We start from the raw sequence: 16,880 nt of genomic DNA on the forward strand, positions 1-16,880 counted from the left end.
TGTCCTTCACCATCTCCCAGAGCTTGCTCAAACTCAGTCCATCGAGTTAGTGATGCCATCCAACCATCTCATCCTCTGTCGTCCCCTTCTCCTCCTGCCTTCAGTCTTTCCCAGCACCAGGGTCTTTTCCAGTAAGTTGGTTCTTTGCAGGAGGTGGTCAAAGTATTGGAACTTCAGCTTTAGCATCAGTCCTTCTAATGAATATTCAGGATTGATTTCCTTTAGGACTGACTGGTTTGATCTCCTTGTAGTCCAAGGGATTCTCATGAGTCTTCTCCAACACCACGGTTCAAAAGCATAAATTCTTTGGCACTCAGTTTTTTTAATGGTCCAACTCTCACATCCATACAACTACTGAAAACATCACAGCTTTGACTAGACGGACCTTTGTTGGCAAAGTAATGTCTCTGCTTTTTAATATGCTCTCTAGGTTTGTCATAGCTTTTCTTCCAAGCAGCAAGCATCTTTTAATTTCACGGCTGTAGTCACCATCTGCAATGATTCTGGAGCCCTAGAAAATAGTCACTGTTTCCATTGTTTCCCCATCTATTTGCCATGAAGTGATGGAACTGGATGCCATGATTTTTGTTTTTTGAATGTTCAGTTTTAAGCCAGCTTTTCCACTCTCCTGTTTCACTTTCATCAAGAGGCTCTTGAGTTCCTCTTCACTTTTTGTCATAAGGGTGGTGTCATCTGCATATCTAAGCCATTGATGTTTCTCCCAAATCTTAATTTCAGCTTGTGCTTCATCCAACCAAGCATTTCCCTTGATGTACTCTGCATAGAAGTTAAATAAGCAGGGCGACAATATACAGCCTTGACATACTCCTTTCCCAGTTTGGAACCAGTCTGTTGTTCCATGTCAGGTTCTAACTGCTGCTTCTTGACCTGCATACAGATTTCTCAGGAGGCAGGTCAGGTGGTCTGGTATTCCCATCTCTTTAAGAATTTTTCCAGTTGGTTGTGACCCACACAGTCAAAGGCTTTAGCATAGTCAATGAAGCAGATGTTTTTCTGGAATTCTCTAGCTTTTTCTATAATCTAACAGATGTTGGCAATTTGATCTCCGGTTCCTCTGTCTTTTCTAAATCCAGCTTGAACATCTGGAAGTTCACAGTTCACATACTGTTGAAGCCTAGCTTGGAGAATTTTGAGCATTACTTTGCTAGCGTGTGAAATGAGTCCAATTGTGTGGTAGTTTGAAAATTCCTGGGCATTGCCTTTCTTTGGGATTGGAATGAAAACTGACCTTTTCCAGTCCTGTGGTCACTGCTGAGTTTTCCAAATTTGCTGGTATACTGAGTGCATCACTTTAACAGCATCATCTTTTAGGATTTGAAACAGCTCAGCTGGAATTTCAACACCTCCACTAGTTTTGTTTGTAGTGATGCTTCCTAAGGCCCACTTGACCTCACACTCCAGTATGTCTGGCTCTAGGTGAGTGATCACACCATTGTGGTTATCTGGGTTATGAAGATCTTTTCTGTATAGTTCTTCTGTGTATTCTGGCTACCTCTTCTTAATATCTTTTGCTTCTGATAGGTCTATAATATTTTTGTCCTTTATTGTGCCCATCTTTGTATGAAATGTTCCCTGGTATCTCTAATTTTCTTGAAGAGATCTCTAGTCTTTCCCATTCCTGATCACTTTAGTTCTATTGTAATGCAAGAATAACTTGGTGAACTCAACTTGTGGCTAGATCTCTCAAAATAAGAATATAGTTATTAATCACCTATGATGTTCTCAAGCATTATACTAGTAAGCTTTGAGGTGGCAGGAAAGGATTAGAAGAATCTGTAAGCTGAGTTTTGCTCCTATTATGTGCTGATTTTAAATAACAATGATGATAGTGATGGCAGGTGAACAGCATTTCCCAGTAGTTCATCAGAAAGGATATCCAGCCCAGAAAGTAAGAACATACTTAAAAAAGGCTGATCAGTTAAAGAGGTAGAAGGGGCAAGCTATAACATTCCCGGTGCATAAATATATCAAGTGCATAAATATATCAAGAAATAATTTCTAAAGAAAGAAGGGAGAAAAAAGAAAAGAGAGAAAAAAGTTGGATTTAAATTCAAGAGAACTTCTCAGGATATTAAAATTCAGGAGTATCTTTATAAATATACTAACCCTTTGTCCCTTAACTGGAGCTTTCAAAAAGTAATGACTAAAATCTGTTAGCATTCAGTTATTTTTTAAAAGAAACGTCTTTATTTATTTTCGGCCGTGCAGCATGTGGGAATCCTAACTCTCGACCAGGGATGGAACCAGTGCCCCCTGGGTTAGAAGCACAGAGTCTTAACCACTGGACCACCAGGGAAGTCCCAGAATTCAGTTATTTTTAATAAATCAACTAGATAAAATTCTAAATTGGATCAGATGAGAATGAAAGCATGTGACATGTATGATTTGCTCCCCTTAAAGAAGCATTTATGTCACTGCTACAAGAGTCAAATCCTAAGTCAAACTGTTAACAAGTGAAACTAAGAAACTATCCAACAGTTATTAAATGAGTATTTCTGGAGATCTGCTTTATCGATTAGACATGTAAGATAAAGGCTTAGGGAAAGAATTTGTTTGTGAGCATAAAAAGTTGTGAATCATTGAATTTTACTTGCTGAAACAAAGGGTAAGGGGGAAATTAATGAATGAGTAAAATTAGTGTCCTTTATAAAGCATGTCACGAGGACCAGATAAATCCTTGCCCAGCTCGAGTAGCTGCTCTCTTACTTACTTTCTCCACATGGTGATGAATGACTGTGCTGACACAAATCCTGTCCTCTCTCCCCCTGCAGCCCTGAACATGGGGGCTTTCCAGTAAAGAGGACAGCCGCAGGCCTGCAAATAAAACACAAATGCAGTGTGAGCCAGGGGGCAGTGAAGAGATGACATGGCCAAAGAAAGGGCCTTTGTGGCTTTTACATTTCAGGCCACAGTGGACAGAAGGGGGCCTGGGGGAGCAAAACTGGAATGGAGGCAGATACATCAGATGGGGCAGATCCAGCGAGACAGAGGGGAAAACAATACAAGAGGATGACGTGTTTCACGAAGAAGATGAATATCCATTTGTCTTTTCTTAAAGTACATTTATAGTGATGTTTCTTTCCCGTAAATTTTATAGTTAAAGCAACCAGTCTCCCTCCCTTCCTACCACTCTTACATTATGTATTTTCTACTTTTAGAATGAAAAATAAGTGACTGAATGTCATGGTTGTGTAAATGGCCTCCCTTCCTATGGGAGGAAAATATAGCCGCCTTGACTGCCCAGTCACGTGGTATCAATGTGCTCTAATCTCTCTCTCTTCTCTCCTTTGCTTACTGTGTTACTAGGCCCCAGGTTCAAGGAGAAACAGAAAAGCCTGGACTGTTTTAGAAAACAGCCATAAATCTATTTAAATGGTTACAATTCAGGTGAAAGAAGGGAGGCAAAAATTAAAATGCTATCATTTATTTATATATCAGAACATATCACCAATGACAACATATTATAACAGCCTTAGAAAGAACTAAAATACAATACCCTAAAAGCTAATGATTTCTCAATAAAAATCCTTTTTCTTTCAATTAAGAAAAATTATTCTTATCCTTTTATAAGAAATAATTCATACCAAATTTACCAGCTTTTTTTTTCTAGAGGGAAAATTCTCCCAAGTAATAATATCTAAATATTAGCAGAAAAATAGTCTCCACATGTTCCCAATTTTGTAAACACATATAAAATGTATTCCCAAATCTGAAGCTCTTCAAAGAGTCACATCTTATTACTGGATAAAGATATTCTTATTATCATAATAGATATAGGACTGTTGAGTCTTATTCTACAAAGGGAAGCTTCTCCTCTGGTAGATGACTAGATGTGAATCCATATTAGGCTGAGGTGAAGCTGCTCCTGATGTGGGGCCTTTGTGCATAGGGGATCCTACAGAAGCCTGAACAGTACTTCATCTGAGATTAGTTATGCTGAAAGAATGCCCAAGACCTATTGGGTTCATGTTAGAGATGAGAACATGGATGATGAGATTCAAGCCAAGGGAGGTAAGCAAGTACAGGGCAGAAATAAGAGATTGCTGCTTCCAGGTCCACCCAATCACATTCTGCAAGCAGGGTAGAATTTAAAATTTCTTAAGTCCAGAGGTCAAATACCTCCACTGAGGTCAAGAATGAGGGAAAGGTGTGGCTTAGCAACCAAATGGATTTTGTTTATTGTGTAAATTATGATTGCCAAGGTACAAAGCTCACAATTAATATACTTTGGGTGGTTACTGTCAAATCCACTTTTCCCAATCCCAAGTCTCCCTTTCACGAGGAATGGTAGTAGGCCGAGAAAATGCTCTTATATGTGATAGGCTATTGGCAACTGCTGGGAAAATTAAAAGAACAGCCTGTATTATGGAGGTGGTGGTGCAGAGCCACAAAAAGAGAGAGAAAATACAGAGAGAGACTGGGACTGGCTTGCCAAAGTACTTGAAGCTCCCAACATTAGAGTCACTATGGATTTTTCAGAATTGGAAGGGATCAGGAATCGTCTAGCTCATCCTTGGGAAGTGGTCACCAGCTCAGCTGAAACACATTCAGGGCCTGTGCACTTAGCATCCTGTGGGACTATGTCCACTATTAAACAACTTTCATTTCCTTGGACTATGATTTTTATTCAGAAGACTTTGTTAAAATGTACATGTCAGCTCATAAAGAGTAGCAAATCACTGGGATTAATATTTACAAATTTATTATGGAGAACAGTGTGGAGATTCCTTAAAAAACTGGAAACAGAACTTCCATATGACCCAGCAATCCCACTGCTGGGCATACACACCAAGGAAACCAGAACTGAAAGAGACACATGTACTCCAATGTTCATCGCAGCACTGTTTATAATAGCCAGGAAATGGAAGCATCCTAGATGTCCATCAGCAGACCAATGGATAAGAAAGCTGTGGTACATATACACAATGGAATATTACTCAGCCATTAAAAAGAATACGTTTGAATCAGTTCTAATGAGGTGGATGAAACTGGTGCCTATTATACAGAGTGAAGTAAGCCAGAAAGAAAAACACCAATACAGTATACTAATGCATATATATGGAATTTAGAAAGACGGTAATGGTAACCCTGTATGCGAGACAGCAAAAGAGTACAGAACAGTTGTACAGAACAGTTTTTTGGACTCTGGGGGAGAAGGCGAGGGTGGGATGATTTGAGAGAATAGCATTGAAACATGTATATTACCATATGTGAAACAGATCGCCAGTCCACATTCGATGCATGATACAGGGTGCTCAGGGCTGGTGCACTGGGATGACCCAGAGGGATGGGATGGGGAACACATGTACACCCGCGGCGGATTCATGTCAATGGATGGCAAAACCAATACAATATTGTAAAGTAATTAGCCTCCAATTAAAATAAAGTTATATTAAAAAACACACAAATTTATTATGACCCAAAGGCAGAAACCTAAGAGATATGGTATAGAATAGATACATTTTGAAGTGGGTGTGAAAGGACTGACCTATTTTTCTTGTAGTGGGACACCCTGAGTAGCCAAGGGTTGAGCAGCATGAAGGTGTCAAGCCCTTGGAGAAAATACCAAAGGCAAAAACCGGAAGGGCAGTGGATGGCAAGGGCTGCAGATATTACACTTTGACTGTTTTTTAAAAATGTAGGTACTTCTCTGGTGGTCCAGTGGTTAAGAATCCATCTTCCAATGTAGGGGACTTGGGTTTGATCCCTGGCTGGGTATCTCACATGACGTGAGGCAACTAAGCCCATGCATCACAACGAAAGAAGCCTCCATGTGCCACAACTAGAGAAAGCCTGCATGCCACAAGGAAGACCCTGACCAGCCAAAATAAAATAAATAAATAAAAATTGCTCTGAAATCAGAGAAAATAAGTATACTTTCCCGCTATTTAAAAAATAAATGCCTGGCCCGCATCTTCTTAAAAACAGAGAATTACGATAAAAGGAGCCAGGAGATCAATACAAACCTAAAAAAAGTAAATAATATTAATCTGAGAGCAACAGATTAGAGACTTTTATAACAAAGGAGAGAACAAGCTCATGTCAAGGCTCTTCACAAAGGAAAAGACAGGATGACAAGTGAGGAGGTACAGGACATGCTGAAACTGGGTTCAGGAAACAGGTTTAGAGGAGAAGGAAAGCGTCAGTGTTGCTGGAGCCAAGAAAACTTGATTAACACCTAAAATTTCATCTAAAAATGACCCAACAACCTAGAGAGCTGAAAGCAAGCTGTCTAATGATATGTAGGAAGAGATGCTCACCCAATATTTGTAAGGTTCTTTAACATTTTAAAATGTCTCATGCTTGTTATTTTATTCAGTCCTGACATGACCCCATACAGAAGAGGGCAGGTATTTTTATTTCATTCTGCAGACAAAGAAATAAAGGTACCAAGAGGCTACCTTATAGGCCACAGGCAAGAGGGTTAAGATGGGGCTATGTCAGCTAGTGAGAAGAGCTGGAGCGTTCTGTTCAGTTCAGAAGATAGTTTCATTCTTCTCCCTCAAATTCTCCCTTCTTTCCCTCAAGCCTGTCAGAGGCTAAAACTCAGTGGTACCAAATGCTTTTCTTGCTGTTGCTCAGTTTCTGTTCCTATGTTGCTTTCATCCCTCTTAGATCATTCTCTATTCGTTTCTTCCCCATCACTTCATAAAGCTGTGGAAAAAAACTGCACACTAAGAATTTAATCAGAAATGGAGATCTCTCCAAGGAGCGAGGACAGTCTGCAGAACAAAGAGTGGCGAAAGGCTGGTGTAGTGAGTACTAACAGACTGGCCAGAGCCGAGAACAAGTTGGATTACATGGAACTAGCGAACTGGAAGACATGATTAAATACATTTTCTAAAATAAATGATTTTAAGAATAAAGAGACAAAATCCAATAAAGTGAGCTAATATAGTACTTGTGAGGTCATCATACACACATCCTCATCTTACATGAAATGTAAATTCACTTTGCTACCTAAACTGACAATTAAGGTCTGAGGGCAATGAACACAAACGCTTGGCACCCCTGAATGGAATTTAGGACTATAGTCAAGCACAGTTCAGACAAGTTAATCAGCTACGTATGTGTATATTGGTTATTGTGCCACATGATAATTTGGTATAAACAGTAAATTATGTAAATGACTGCTACTATGGCTAAACATAGTAAAAGTTTTCTATCTTTTTTTATAATTAAAAAATTTATTTTTGGCTGTGCTGGGTCTTTGTTGCTGCGAGCAGGGGCTACTCTCTAGTTGCGGTGCACAGGCTTCTCATTGTGGCAGGCTCTCCTGTTGTAAGCATGGGCTATAGGGCATGTGGTTTCAATAGTTGTGTCTCTCAGGCTCTTGAGCAAAGGCTAAACAGTTTTGGCACATGGGCTTAGTTGCTCCGCAGCACGTGGGATCTTCCCGGATCAGGGACAGAACCTGTATATTGGCAGGCGGATTCTTTACCCCGAGCCACCAGGTAAGCCCCAGGTTTCTCTTTTTAAACTTCTCTATGTTGTCAGCTGTAACACTGGCAGTTTTTCCTGATGCCACCTACAGATAGATCCCTACTGTCTGTGAACAGGAAAGTCCTCCCTTTGACTCCCCAGCACCAACCCCTTCCCTAACCTGACTACACTCTCCTACACTCCCCATGACCACATGTAGTCCTCAGGCTCCCTGCTGTCCTCTCACTGTGCATTCACTGGGGAATACTGGCGGGCGGCTGAGCCACAGGCAGGGAGGGCTACCATGAGCCAGGTGGGAGCGCCAGAGCAGGAGGGTAGAGGCAGCATGCAGGAAAGCTGCTCAGGCAGGGGCTGGGAATATTCAAGAGGAGAAGGTTGACCTAAGACCTTCAAGACAGAGCAGGCTGCAGGTCTCTGACAATGAGGCACTGATCCCTGGGATTGGTTCTCCAAATGTGGGGAGCCTGGCAGAGCACGAGGGAACTACCATGGTGCTCAATCTGCAGTTTCTCCTGCTTGTTTGCTCAAACTTGTCCATGAAGCCTCCTGTCTCTCTTACGCAAACCATTGCCATGTTAGACATACCCTGTTTGGCATTTATGTGATTAACATGTTATCTCCAAATGTAGATTTCATTTATCTCTGCTAAATTCTCTCTCTTGGATTTAGGTTCAACATTCCAGCCCATTCAGATAATTTACCACCTTGATTCATAATAAAATAGTCACCTCTCAAAGCTTGGGGTAAAAAACTGCAAAAGCCCTGAAAGAACTTATAATTTATTTGAGTGGATACTGCTTAGTAGAAGTAGCTGATTTTATGTTAGCCCACTTCCGGGGAGATAAGGTAGAAACAGCATGATGCAGGAGTCAGAGGACATGTCTCCTGACATGTACAAATGGTGACCTCAGGTACATACTTGTGGGATATCAGTTTCCGCATGTTACAATAGAGCAGAAATAGGTGAGATCTTATTTCTAGAATGAAAGAGTTTGTTTTTCACTAGAAAGACCTAAGGTGTCAACAAGAAAGCAAGACTGGGGGATGATGAAAGAAGGAGTAAAAAGAAGAATTTTCATTTCCTTGAAAATCACTCTACTTACAAATTACCAGCAGTAACAAATGTTCTGGGGTTAGAAGTAGGAAAGCAGAGGGGGTATGACAGGTCAGGGCCTTAGAGAATGGTGATGTGGGAGTGGAGAGTAGAAGTCCATTTTGGAGGGAAGAATCATGAAAGCCCAGATGCAGAGGCAGGCACAGGTGGTCAGGCGGATACAAGGAATAGTAGTTTGGATTTTATCCTCAAAAGTGGTAGTTTTCAAACTTTTAAATATGCTTCCTGAAGACAGAGGTAGTGTTCCAAGTAGAAGGGTGCATGGGGCCTTGGGAACTCCCACTTGGTGTCTCCTTGCCCACATGCAGCCCTTACCCTGCTAACCCTTCTGTCTCTTGAAGCACAGCTTGAGACCACTCCTAAATCCTAAGGTTGGATCTGACTCTTCAGAACAGTGTATGTGCATGATCAAAACAGAACCCAAATGGAACAAAGCACTCCTATAGTTCAGGGGTCCCCAAACACCGGTACTGGTCCTCAGCCTGTTAGGAACTGGGCTGCAGAGCAGGCGGTGAGCAGCAGGCGGGCAAAACTTCATCTGCAGTTCCCCACCACTTGTGTTACTGCCTAAACTATCCCTCCCTCACCCCCTTGGTCCATGGAAAAATTGTCTTCTGTGTGAAACCAGTCCCTGGTGCCAAACAGGTTGGGGACTGCTGCTATAGATGGTAGGAATCCTTGCATTTTGTTGAGCTGGGGAATGACATGATCAAATATAAACTGGTGGTTATGCTCAGTATTAACTGTTCTAGGAGGAGGCTGGAAGAGTAGAATCCAGTTACCGAAGGTGCTACAGTAGTCCAAGGGTTAGGGACTAAGAGCTTAAATTAGAAGCAGCTGGATGTATTGAAAAGTATCAAAGACTTGCAATAACAAATCCATCTATTTCTGAGAAGAATCCCAGCATTGAGTTGGCCTAATAGTTCGTTGTCTGGCTTCAGGGCAAGGAATTATGATCAACGAATGAGAATAAAAAAAGAGATATGTATTCAACAAGGGGATTTTTTCTAACAAGTAAAGCTATTTAATGATGAAACACGCTGCTTGGCAAGGGAGTGAGTCTCCTGTCACTGAAGGCACTCAAGCAGGAAATTTATGTTTTGGTGATGCCATGAATGAAATTCCTATATTAAATGGGAGGTTCAAATTATACCACAGCTAATACATCAGTATCAAATATATTTTTTTCAATGTGGAAAAAAAAACCTATGCATGCTTAAAAATAGAGAGCAAGGAGGAAGTAGAGAGAGAGACTGGGATAGCTAGAGAAAGGGAGATTATACATCATTTAGTAGTTACATTACCTTTGCAATTTTTCCCATTTCATAAATGTCTGCTTTCTGATCTTCAACATCCAAGAAAGCAGCTTCAATTCTGCTTAGAGTCTGTTCATGATTACTGCAGGCATCGGGGAGTCCTTCAGGAAAGTAGAACCGTGGAATGTTGATGGATAATGCTGCACTCACAACATTATTCACGTGAGGAACAGGGGAGGGAGGTCGGGGACTACTTGGAAAGGGGGCTGGAGGTGGAAGTGGTGTTCCAGGTTTCTTTTCTGGTTTATTTTGAATCTGTAAGGAAAATATGAGACACAAAAATTCTAAACAGTATGTATTACTAGAAAGTCCTCACCAGTAATAGGAAGTTGGGTGTAAATATTAAAAAGAAACACAATTACAAGCAGTACAGATGAAGAGCTCACTCTACTCCAGGGGCCAGGCATGCTCTGAGGGAATGCTTTTCTACACTGAATCAATCAATACATTACTCATCTGCCAATACCTGAATTTACACATTATCTGTGCTTAAAAAATCCTACAGTATGTTTTCCACGAGTGATGTGGAAGAATGATGTCAGCTGACACTAAGGATCTCCAGGTGAATTCTCAATCTGTTGGACCCGGATTAGTAAATTCTTCTTGGAGACTGTTTTTGGTCTTTCTGTACATTTTCACCTGTCCTTCAACAGGCAGATAGAATGAGTTCCTCTTAAATATGTATATCTAAAATGTATTGTATGTGGGGATCCTTCTACCTTCTTCCTTGGTTTGGCTTTATCTAGGTAGAATCATTGCAAGTGTCTGAGCAGAGAAAGTCTTTGTTAAGAAAATTAAAGCATTTTAGTTTTAGACTATCTTCTCCCAGGCTGATTTACTTTCAACCAGGGGCACGCCATTTTTTCTGAGATGCACATTTCTCTCATTCCTGGTAGACTCCAATAGGCAAAGATCATGGTCATTAACTTCACCATGGCCAAACCCTCTTTCATTTCAGTTCAGTTCAGTTCAGTCGCTCAGTCGTGTCTGACTCTCCGCGACCCCATGAATCACAGCACGCCAGGCCTCCCTGTCCATCACCAACTCCCGGAGTACACTCAAACCCATGTCCACAGAGTCGGTGATGCCATCCAGCCATCTCATTCTCTGTCGTCCCCTTCTCCTCCCGCCCCCAACCTTTCCCAGCATCAGAGTCTTTTCCAGTGAGTCAACTTGTCGCATGAGGTACAGTTTATTAATTCATTAATAGTTTATATTATCCCTTTTCCCAAAAATGATCTGATGTGTTAAATCATAAAGAGACACAGAAAGGACAGTATAAAAAAAGTGGGGGGCAATGGGGAGACTAAGATTATCCATGATTTAGGGAAAGGGGAGGGGAGATACATTGCTATTCAGGTAGAAGTTTAGTTTACCAATGAAGACTAAATTTAGTTCTGAGATTCCTAGCAGAAAAAGCAAAAAAGATTTCATGAAGATTTTCAGAGATTAATTTCTATTCTTAATTTTGACCAAATTATCTATCAAAGCTCATGAGCATGGTACTATTAGATGCTACATAAAGTATGAAAAATGGATATGACTGTTGACTAGCTAAATTTATTTTAAATTCCCTGTGAATTCAAAATATTACTCCACTGTTCGTCTTTCTTAAACTATATCCTAATGCCACTCCTGAAGTCTGAACAATGGCTTATCAGTATGAAGCAGATCTGAATGTCATATTCCCTTCTGACATATGGACTTATGATTTTTAAATTCAGGGTAAAATTTTTAGCTACCTTTGAAAAGCATGAGTATTACAGGAAGACAGGCTTCATTCACATAAATATGTGATAAATATGATTTAATTTCCTACTTTTGTTAAACATGGCTCATTTTTCATGTTAATATCTGACATTAACACAGAGTGGAGTCTGCTCATATATTAACACTATTGAGGATATGAAGGTCAGTTGTCACACCAAGCCTTTGCTGCAGTACAAGGATATTACCCAAATAAAGCAATAGTCAAGGAAGAAGTGACAGAGGGAAGTGATGCCAATGAAACACAAAAAACAGTGATGGGTTACTAGCTCTGTGACCTCAGGACAGTTACTTAACCTTTCAGAATTTCAGTAATAAAATAGATTATAACCCCTTCTTCTTGGAAGGTTGTTGTGAGGATTAAAGGAAATTATAGGATGTAACACAGGGAAACAGCTCAAAGCTGTGCTGGGCAGAGATGCCAAAGGATGGGGTTCTCAAAAGATTAAACATAACATGGGATGGTCTTTAAGCTTCAATAACAAATAAAATAATAATTTATACTTGTAAGGCAATTTAAAGTTTACATACTACTTCCAAGTCGACAAACTGATAATCTATTCAAAGTAATATTTCTCTCTGCCTTGGTGCTAAACCCGCAACTATTATTACACAGTCCTATGAGTCAATAACAGAAGGAACCATTCTTAAATTTCTAAAATAAGGCATGTAATTCTTCAGCAGCTTTACTTAGGTCATTTGTATTAAGTGTCATTTCCTTTCTATTCTAAAATTCTAAAGAGATTTGTGAGACTATAAGCATACAACTGTCAAGATTCTTGTTTCCCCAAAATGTTGCCCATTGTGTGACAGCCAGGGCAGTTATGGATAACTTCAGGGCAGTTACAACCATAGGATTAAGGCCACGGTCCCAGTGGAGATGAAACTCAATAGTCTAGTGAACACACACTACTGGAGAAGGTTTAGAGCAAGCCTTTCATTGTTTTTGCTTTTCCTTTGACAGAAGTAAGTGATGTTCAGAACAAACCCAGGCTATCTGTCAAAGTTTTAATTTGAATAGGAAAATATTCAATTATATAATAGCCTACCTTGCTTTCCTCAGTGTACTTAACATAGAGCAGTTCACTAATAGGCAAGTATTTATTAATGAACTGTATAATTCCATATTTATTGTTCATTCTGCTACCCCCAGGTGCTGGTAATTCTATATTTAATAAAACTGATGTTAATATTTAAAGGGAAAAGAAAAAGAATGCGTTTATTCTGAACTTTTCAGGTATACTGATTTACTTTTCACTGAGTTCAATAGGAGATGTATAATTTAAACCTTAAAGGATTTTAATAAAAGTTACACTTTACAACATTATAGAATAAAACAGTAATATAAAGTTTGTCAGATGTACTAAGTTTAGCATCTGCCCACTGTGGTAAAACTTTTTCATTCAAATCTAGGATTACAAGATAATTAAAAGAGATAGAATTAGCTGTGCAAAGTATCTCAGCTCTCCATTACCTTACAGTATCATTTAGATATTCATTCTTAACAGTACCCTAATGCTATTATATTATTGTAGCATTTCCAATATTTGAACATTTTTTACTTGTTTTTAAAAAAGCAATCTCACATGGTTCAGTCAAATAATTTGAAATTACTGTAGGTCAGAATAACTATGAAACTGTGGTTTCTTGCTGGATTCTGGATGTCTGTCATGATATGGCTCCCAATTTGTACTGTATTCAATGCTAGGCAACTTGTTTCATGAGATACTGGCCCCATGGTTGTGAGCAAGTAAGCATGGTCTCTGCAGACAGAAATGACTCAACCTCACAGCAGAGGGAAGACATTCTTTCACAACCCAGAAGTAACTGCCATGCTTTACTACCTATACACAGTATATCATACACACACAACTGCTGATATATGTAAAGATAGTCTTTTCAAAAAACCATGATTATTAGGATCAATATTCCTTTTCAAAAAAGATTAATTACAGATGTATGCATGTTAAAACAAATTTAGTCTACTGATTCAAAGTGCAAACAGGCTTTTAATATGGAAATTCTAATTTCTCAAAGGTATTTTTATGAAAAATTCTAAATTGCAAAATATTTGTTAAGTTGTATTTATTGTCTCTAAAACTGGATTCTCTCTCTACAAGAGAAAAATGTGAGTACTGTACTTCAGGTCCAGAAGGTCTATTTTTAAACCTGTTGGAATCTTTCTACAAATAGCTTTCTGGAAATAGCTGAATAGAGGACACAGATTAATTCCTTGATCTAATATCAAGTGAGCTGTAAAATTATTTGTAAGTTAGTTCACTGGGTGGTTTTATTAGTAATAAAAATATTTTAAAAGAAACACCCAAGTTTCAAACCTGTGTCTGCTGAAATGACTTCAGCCGCTTCTTAAACCGTGACGGGAGAACAAAATCACAGCCCCTTGCCAGGAAAGCTAACTCTCCCCTTAAATCCGGGTCCCTTCGTAGAGATGTTTCCTTGATCATCATCTTTGAAAAGTGGATGTTTACTTAGCAACTGTCCAGCACACTTCTGAAGATAGTCAGATTTAATACGTTGTCAATCTTGTCAGGTAGAAAGGTATTTTTTTTCTTCTTTATCTCCCAAAGAAATTAAGTTCAAGCATTGTGCTCTCCCAGCCTCCAGGGACCACAATCCATGCTTGTACTGACATGCAGCTGGTTCCCAAGTAAAGCCTGTGGCTCCCAAGACCTGCTCATAATTTTCAAGTAAGAAAAGGGCTGCAATGGGCCTGCTGCTCCTCGTAGGTAGCTTTATGTCAAATTGACCTGCCCATGTAGAGAATACAGAGCCTTCTGGGAAAGGAAGCACCCACTACTCTGCACACCAAAGTTAGAAACATTACAGCTGGACCTAAAAATAGTGACTTCTCAGATAAAGCTAACTTCTTAAACTCAAGAGTATGTGAGGTGTCAACCCACATAAAACAGTTCCTGCTCAAGCTAGAAGAGAATGTGTAGAGGATTTTTGATTTTGTTACTTAATATTTTATGAAAAAAAACAAAAAACAAACCATGCTACACTTCAAATGTGAAACTATCATTTTAACTATCATTTAGTTTTAAAAAATTTCCTTATTAGAAGGGAAGCAAACGTCCAACACCCTCTAGATGTATTCACAGGATGTATGGAGAAAAATATAGAGGAAAACACTTTTATCCTCAAATGGGAATATACAAAGAGATTTGTTAAGTCTCAGATTTTAAAATAAAAAAAATTTTTTTGGTCTGTTTGCAGAAGACTATCTTGGTGATGAAATATACTTTTCTGAAGTGATTCTGAATCTGGATACATTTGAAAATTTATTGTCAAAGAAAGTGACGGAATTCCAAAAGAAAGCAGATTTAGATGCAGAGAAGTGAATGAAATTTGGCTATAGTAAAGGTACAAAAGATGATCACACAGCAATGACATAACAGATCTTGAATCTGTGAGACTTGATTTTCTTAAGAAGCTTTGAAGAATTCTCAGATTTAAAAAATATTCTATTATTTTATCATATATTGAATAGCTGCCTTAATTATGTACAAATGAACCAAGTACTCGCTCATATTTAATATTCAGAATTCAATATTTATTTTCAATCACCCATATTTAAATCCATATTGATTTCCTACTAATTGAAAGTATAAATCAAATATTACCAAATAAACCCCCTAAACCAAAAAGAGCTTATGATTCTCTTCCGCTGAACCTTTGTCTAATTAGTGGGAATTAAATTCTTCAGTTTTGACATTTTGTAACATGTATATTTGGCTTATATATCTAAATCTATGGTTTTCAAATTTCTTAAGCTGTAGAATTCTCCACTCATACAAAATCTTACCTGAAAGTTTTTAGTATATATTCTGATTGAAAGAGGATTACACTGAAACCACTGGGCTAATGCTTTAATCTGGGCCTTTCCTTTGTACCCCCAGCTTTCCTCATTTCAGGCTGATGCTTTGAGCTAGGTGGCTTCCCCTACACTCTTGTTTGTAATACTCTAATTCCTCCTTCATTATTTACCTCCAAATTAAAACATTTAATAAGTTTGTTATGAATGCAACTGGGTTTTTAGACTTGTGAAATAATGCTTTTTCAAGTAAATCACATCTTTGCTGTATTTCTCCCCTTTCCAGTATCAACCTGTGGCTTTAGGGGATGACTTTTCATCCCCTTCCTGAGAACCCTCCTTCTAAAATTATATACATGTTAACCATCCTTCAAAATTCAACTCAAATTTTACCTGTTTCATAAAGGATTACCTATTTAAGCCTCCTTACTGCAATTCTCTTAATAAAATATTGTAGAATCTTTCTTGAATAATTCCATTTATTCTCTGGATGAGCCAAAATGCTCTCTCTCCATTTCATCTATGAAAGAAAACCACCAACACCCTGGACACACTGATTCATGGCTAATAGTTTAGTTTCTGTGATGCTCTCATGTGTCTTATCTCAGCAGCTGAGTTTAATGCTTACTAAGAGCTAGTTGTAGTCCCTTGGACTGCAAGGAGATCCAACTAGTCCATTCTAAAGGAGATCAGTCCTGGGTGTTCACTGGAAGGACTGATGCTAAAGCTGAAACTTTAATACTTTGGCCACCTCATGCGAAAAGTTGACTCACTGGAAAAGACTCTGATGCTGGGAGGGATTGGGGGCAGGAGGAGAAGGGGACGACCGAGAATAGGATGGCTGGATGGCATCACCGACTCTGTGGACATGAGTTTGAGTGAACTCCGGGAGTTGGTGATGGACAGGGAGGCCTGGCGTGCTGTGATTCACGGGGTCGCAGAGAGTCGGACACGACTGAGCGACTCAACTGAACTGAACTGAAGAGCTAGTTGTACTCATCCCCACTTGTTTATACTGGTTGTACTTTTCATAGAATTCATAAACTAATGAGTGTGGAAAAAAGAGTTGATATTTTTAGGATTGAGGGGAAGATTCTAAATTGAATATTTTATAAAGACTTAGTAAAGGCAAAAAACTACTCAAATTTTGTCACTGTAAAAAAGTTATTGGTGCAATAAAAGAAAAAAAAATTAAAATCTAGAAGGTATCTACATTCAAACTGTTTTACTATTGACTTAAGTTCCTGGAAATAGGGGGAAAAATGTACTAAGTATGATTTATTAAAGAAAGATGTCATGAAACTTCAATTTCCAACTATGACACTTATTTCCAAAGAAAAGAATTTGGCACTACATTAAAAGATCTGAATACTTGATGTCTGAG

General features: G+C 38.9%; 1 protein-coding gene across 3 annotated transcripts in view; it reads right to left on the reverse strand.

Annotated features, from left to right (window-relative positions):
• Positions 1–16,880, reverse strand: part of PPP2R3A (protein phosphatase 2 regulatory subunit B''alpha) — a 254,163-nt gene that overhangs the window by 139,827 nt on the left and 97,456 nt on the right. For 2 of the 3 annotated variants that reach the window (XM_055413269.2, XM_055413262.2), the window contains 2 exons: positions 9,883–10,149; positions 2,732–2,835 (listed from right to left, as the gene is read on the reverse strand). In XM_055413269.2, the coding sequence (XP_055269244.2) occupies positions 2,732–2,835; positions 9,883–10,149 (371 nt within the window). Of the gene's footprint in view, positions 1–2,731; positions 2,836–9,882; positions 10,150–13,997; positions 14,751–16,880 lie in introns of those variants that run through there. The other variant, XM_055413274.2, reaches the window with a different exon arrangement.

Source organism: Moschus berezovskii, chromosome 1 (genome assembly GCF_049115385.1).
Source record: "Moschus berezovskii isolate FMDL1 chromosome 1, NW_MosBer_1.0, whole genome shotgun sequence".
NCBI lineage: Eukaryota > Metazoa > Chordata > Mammalia > Artiodactyla > Moschidae > Moschus > Moschus berezovskii.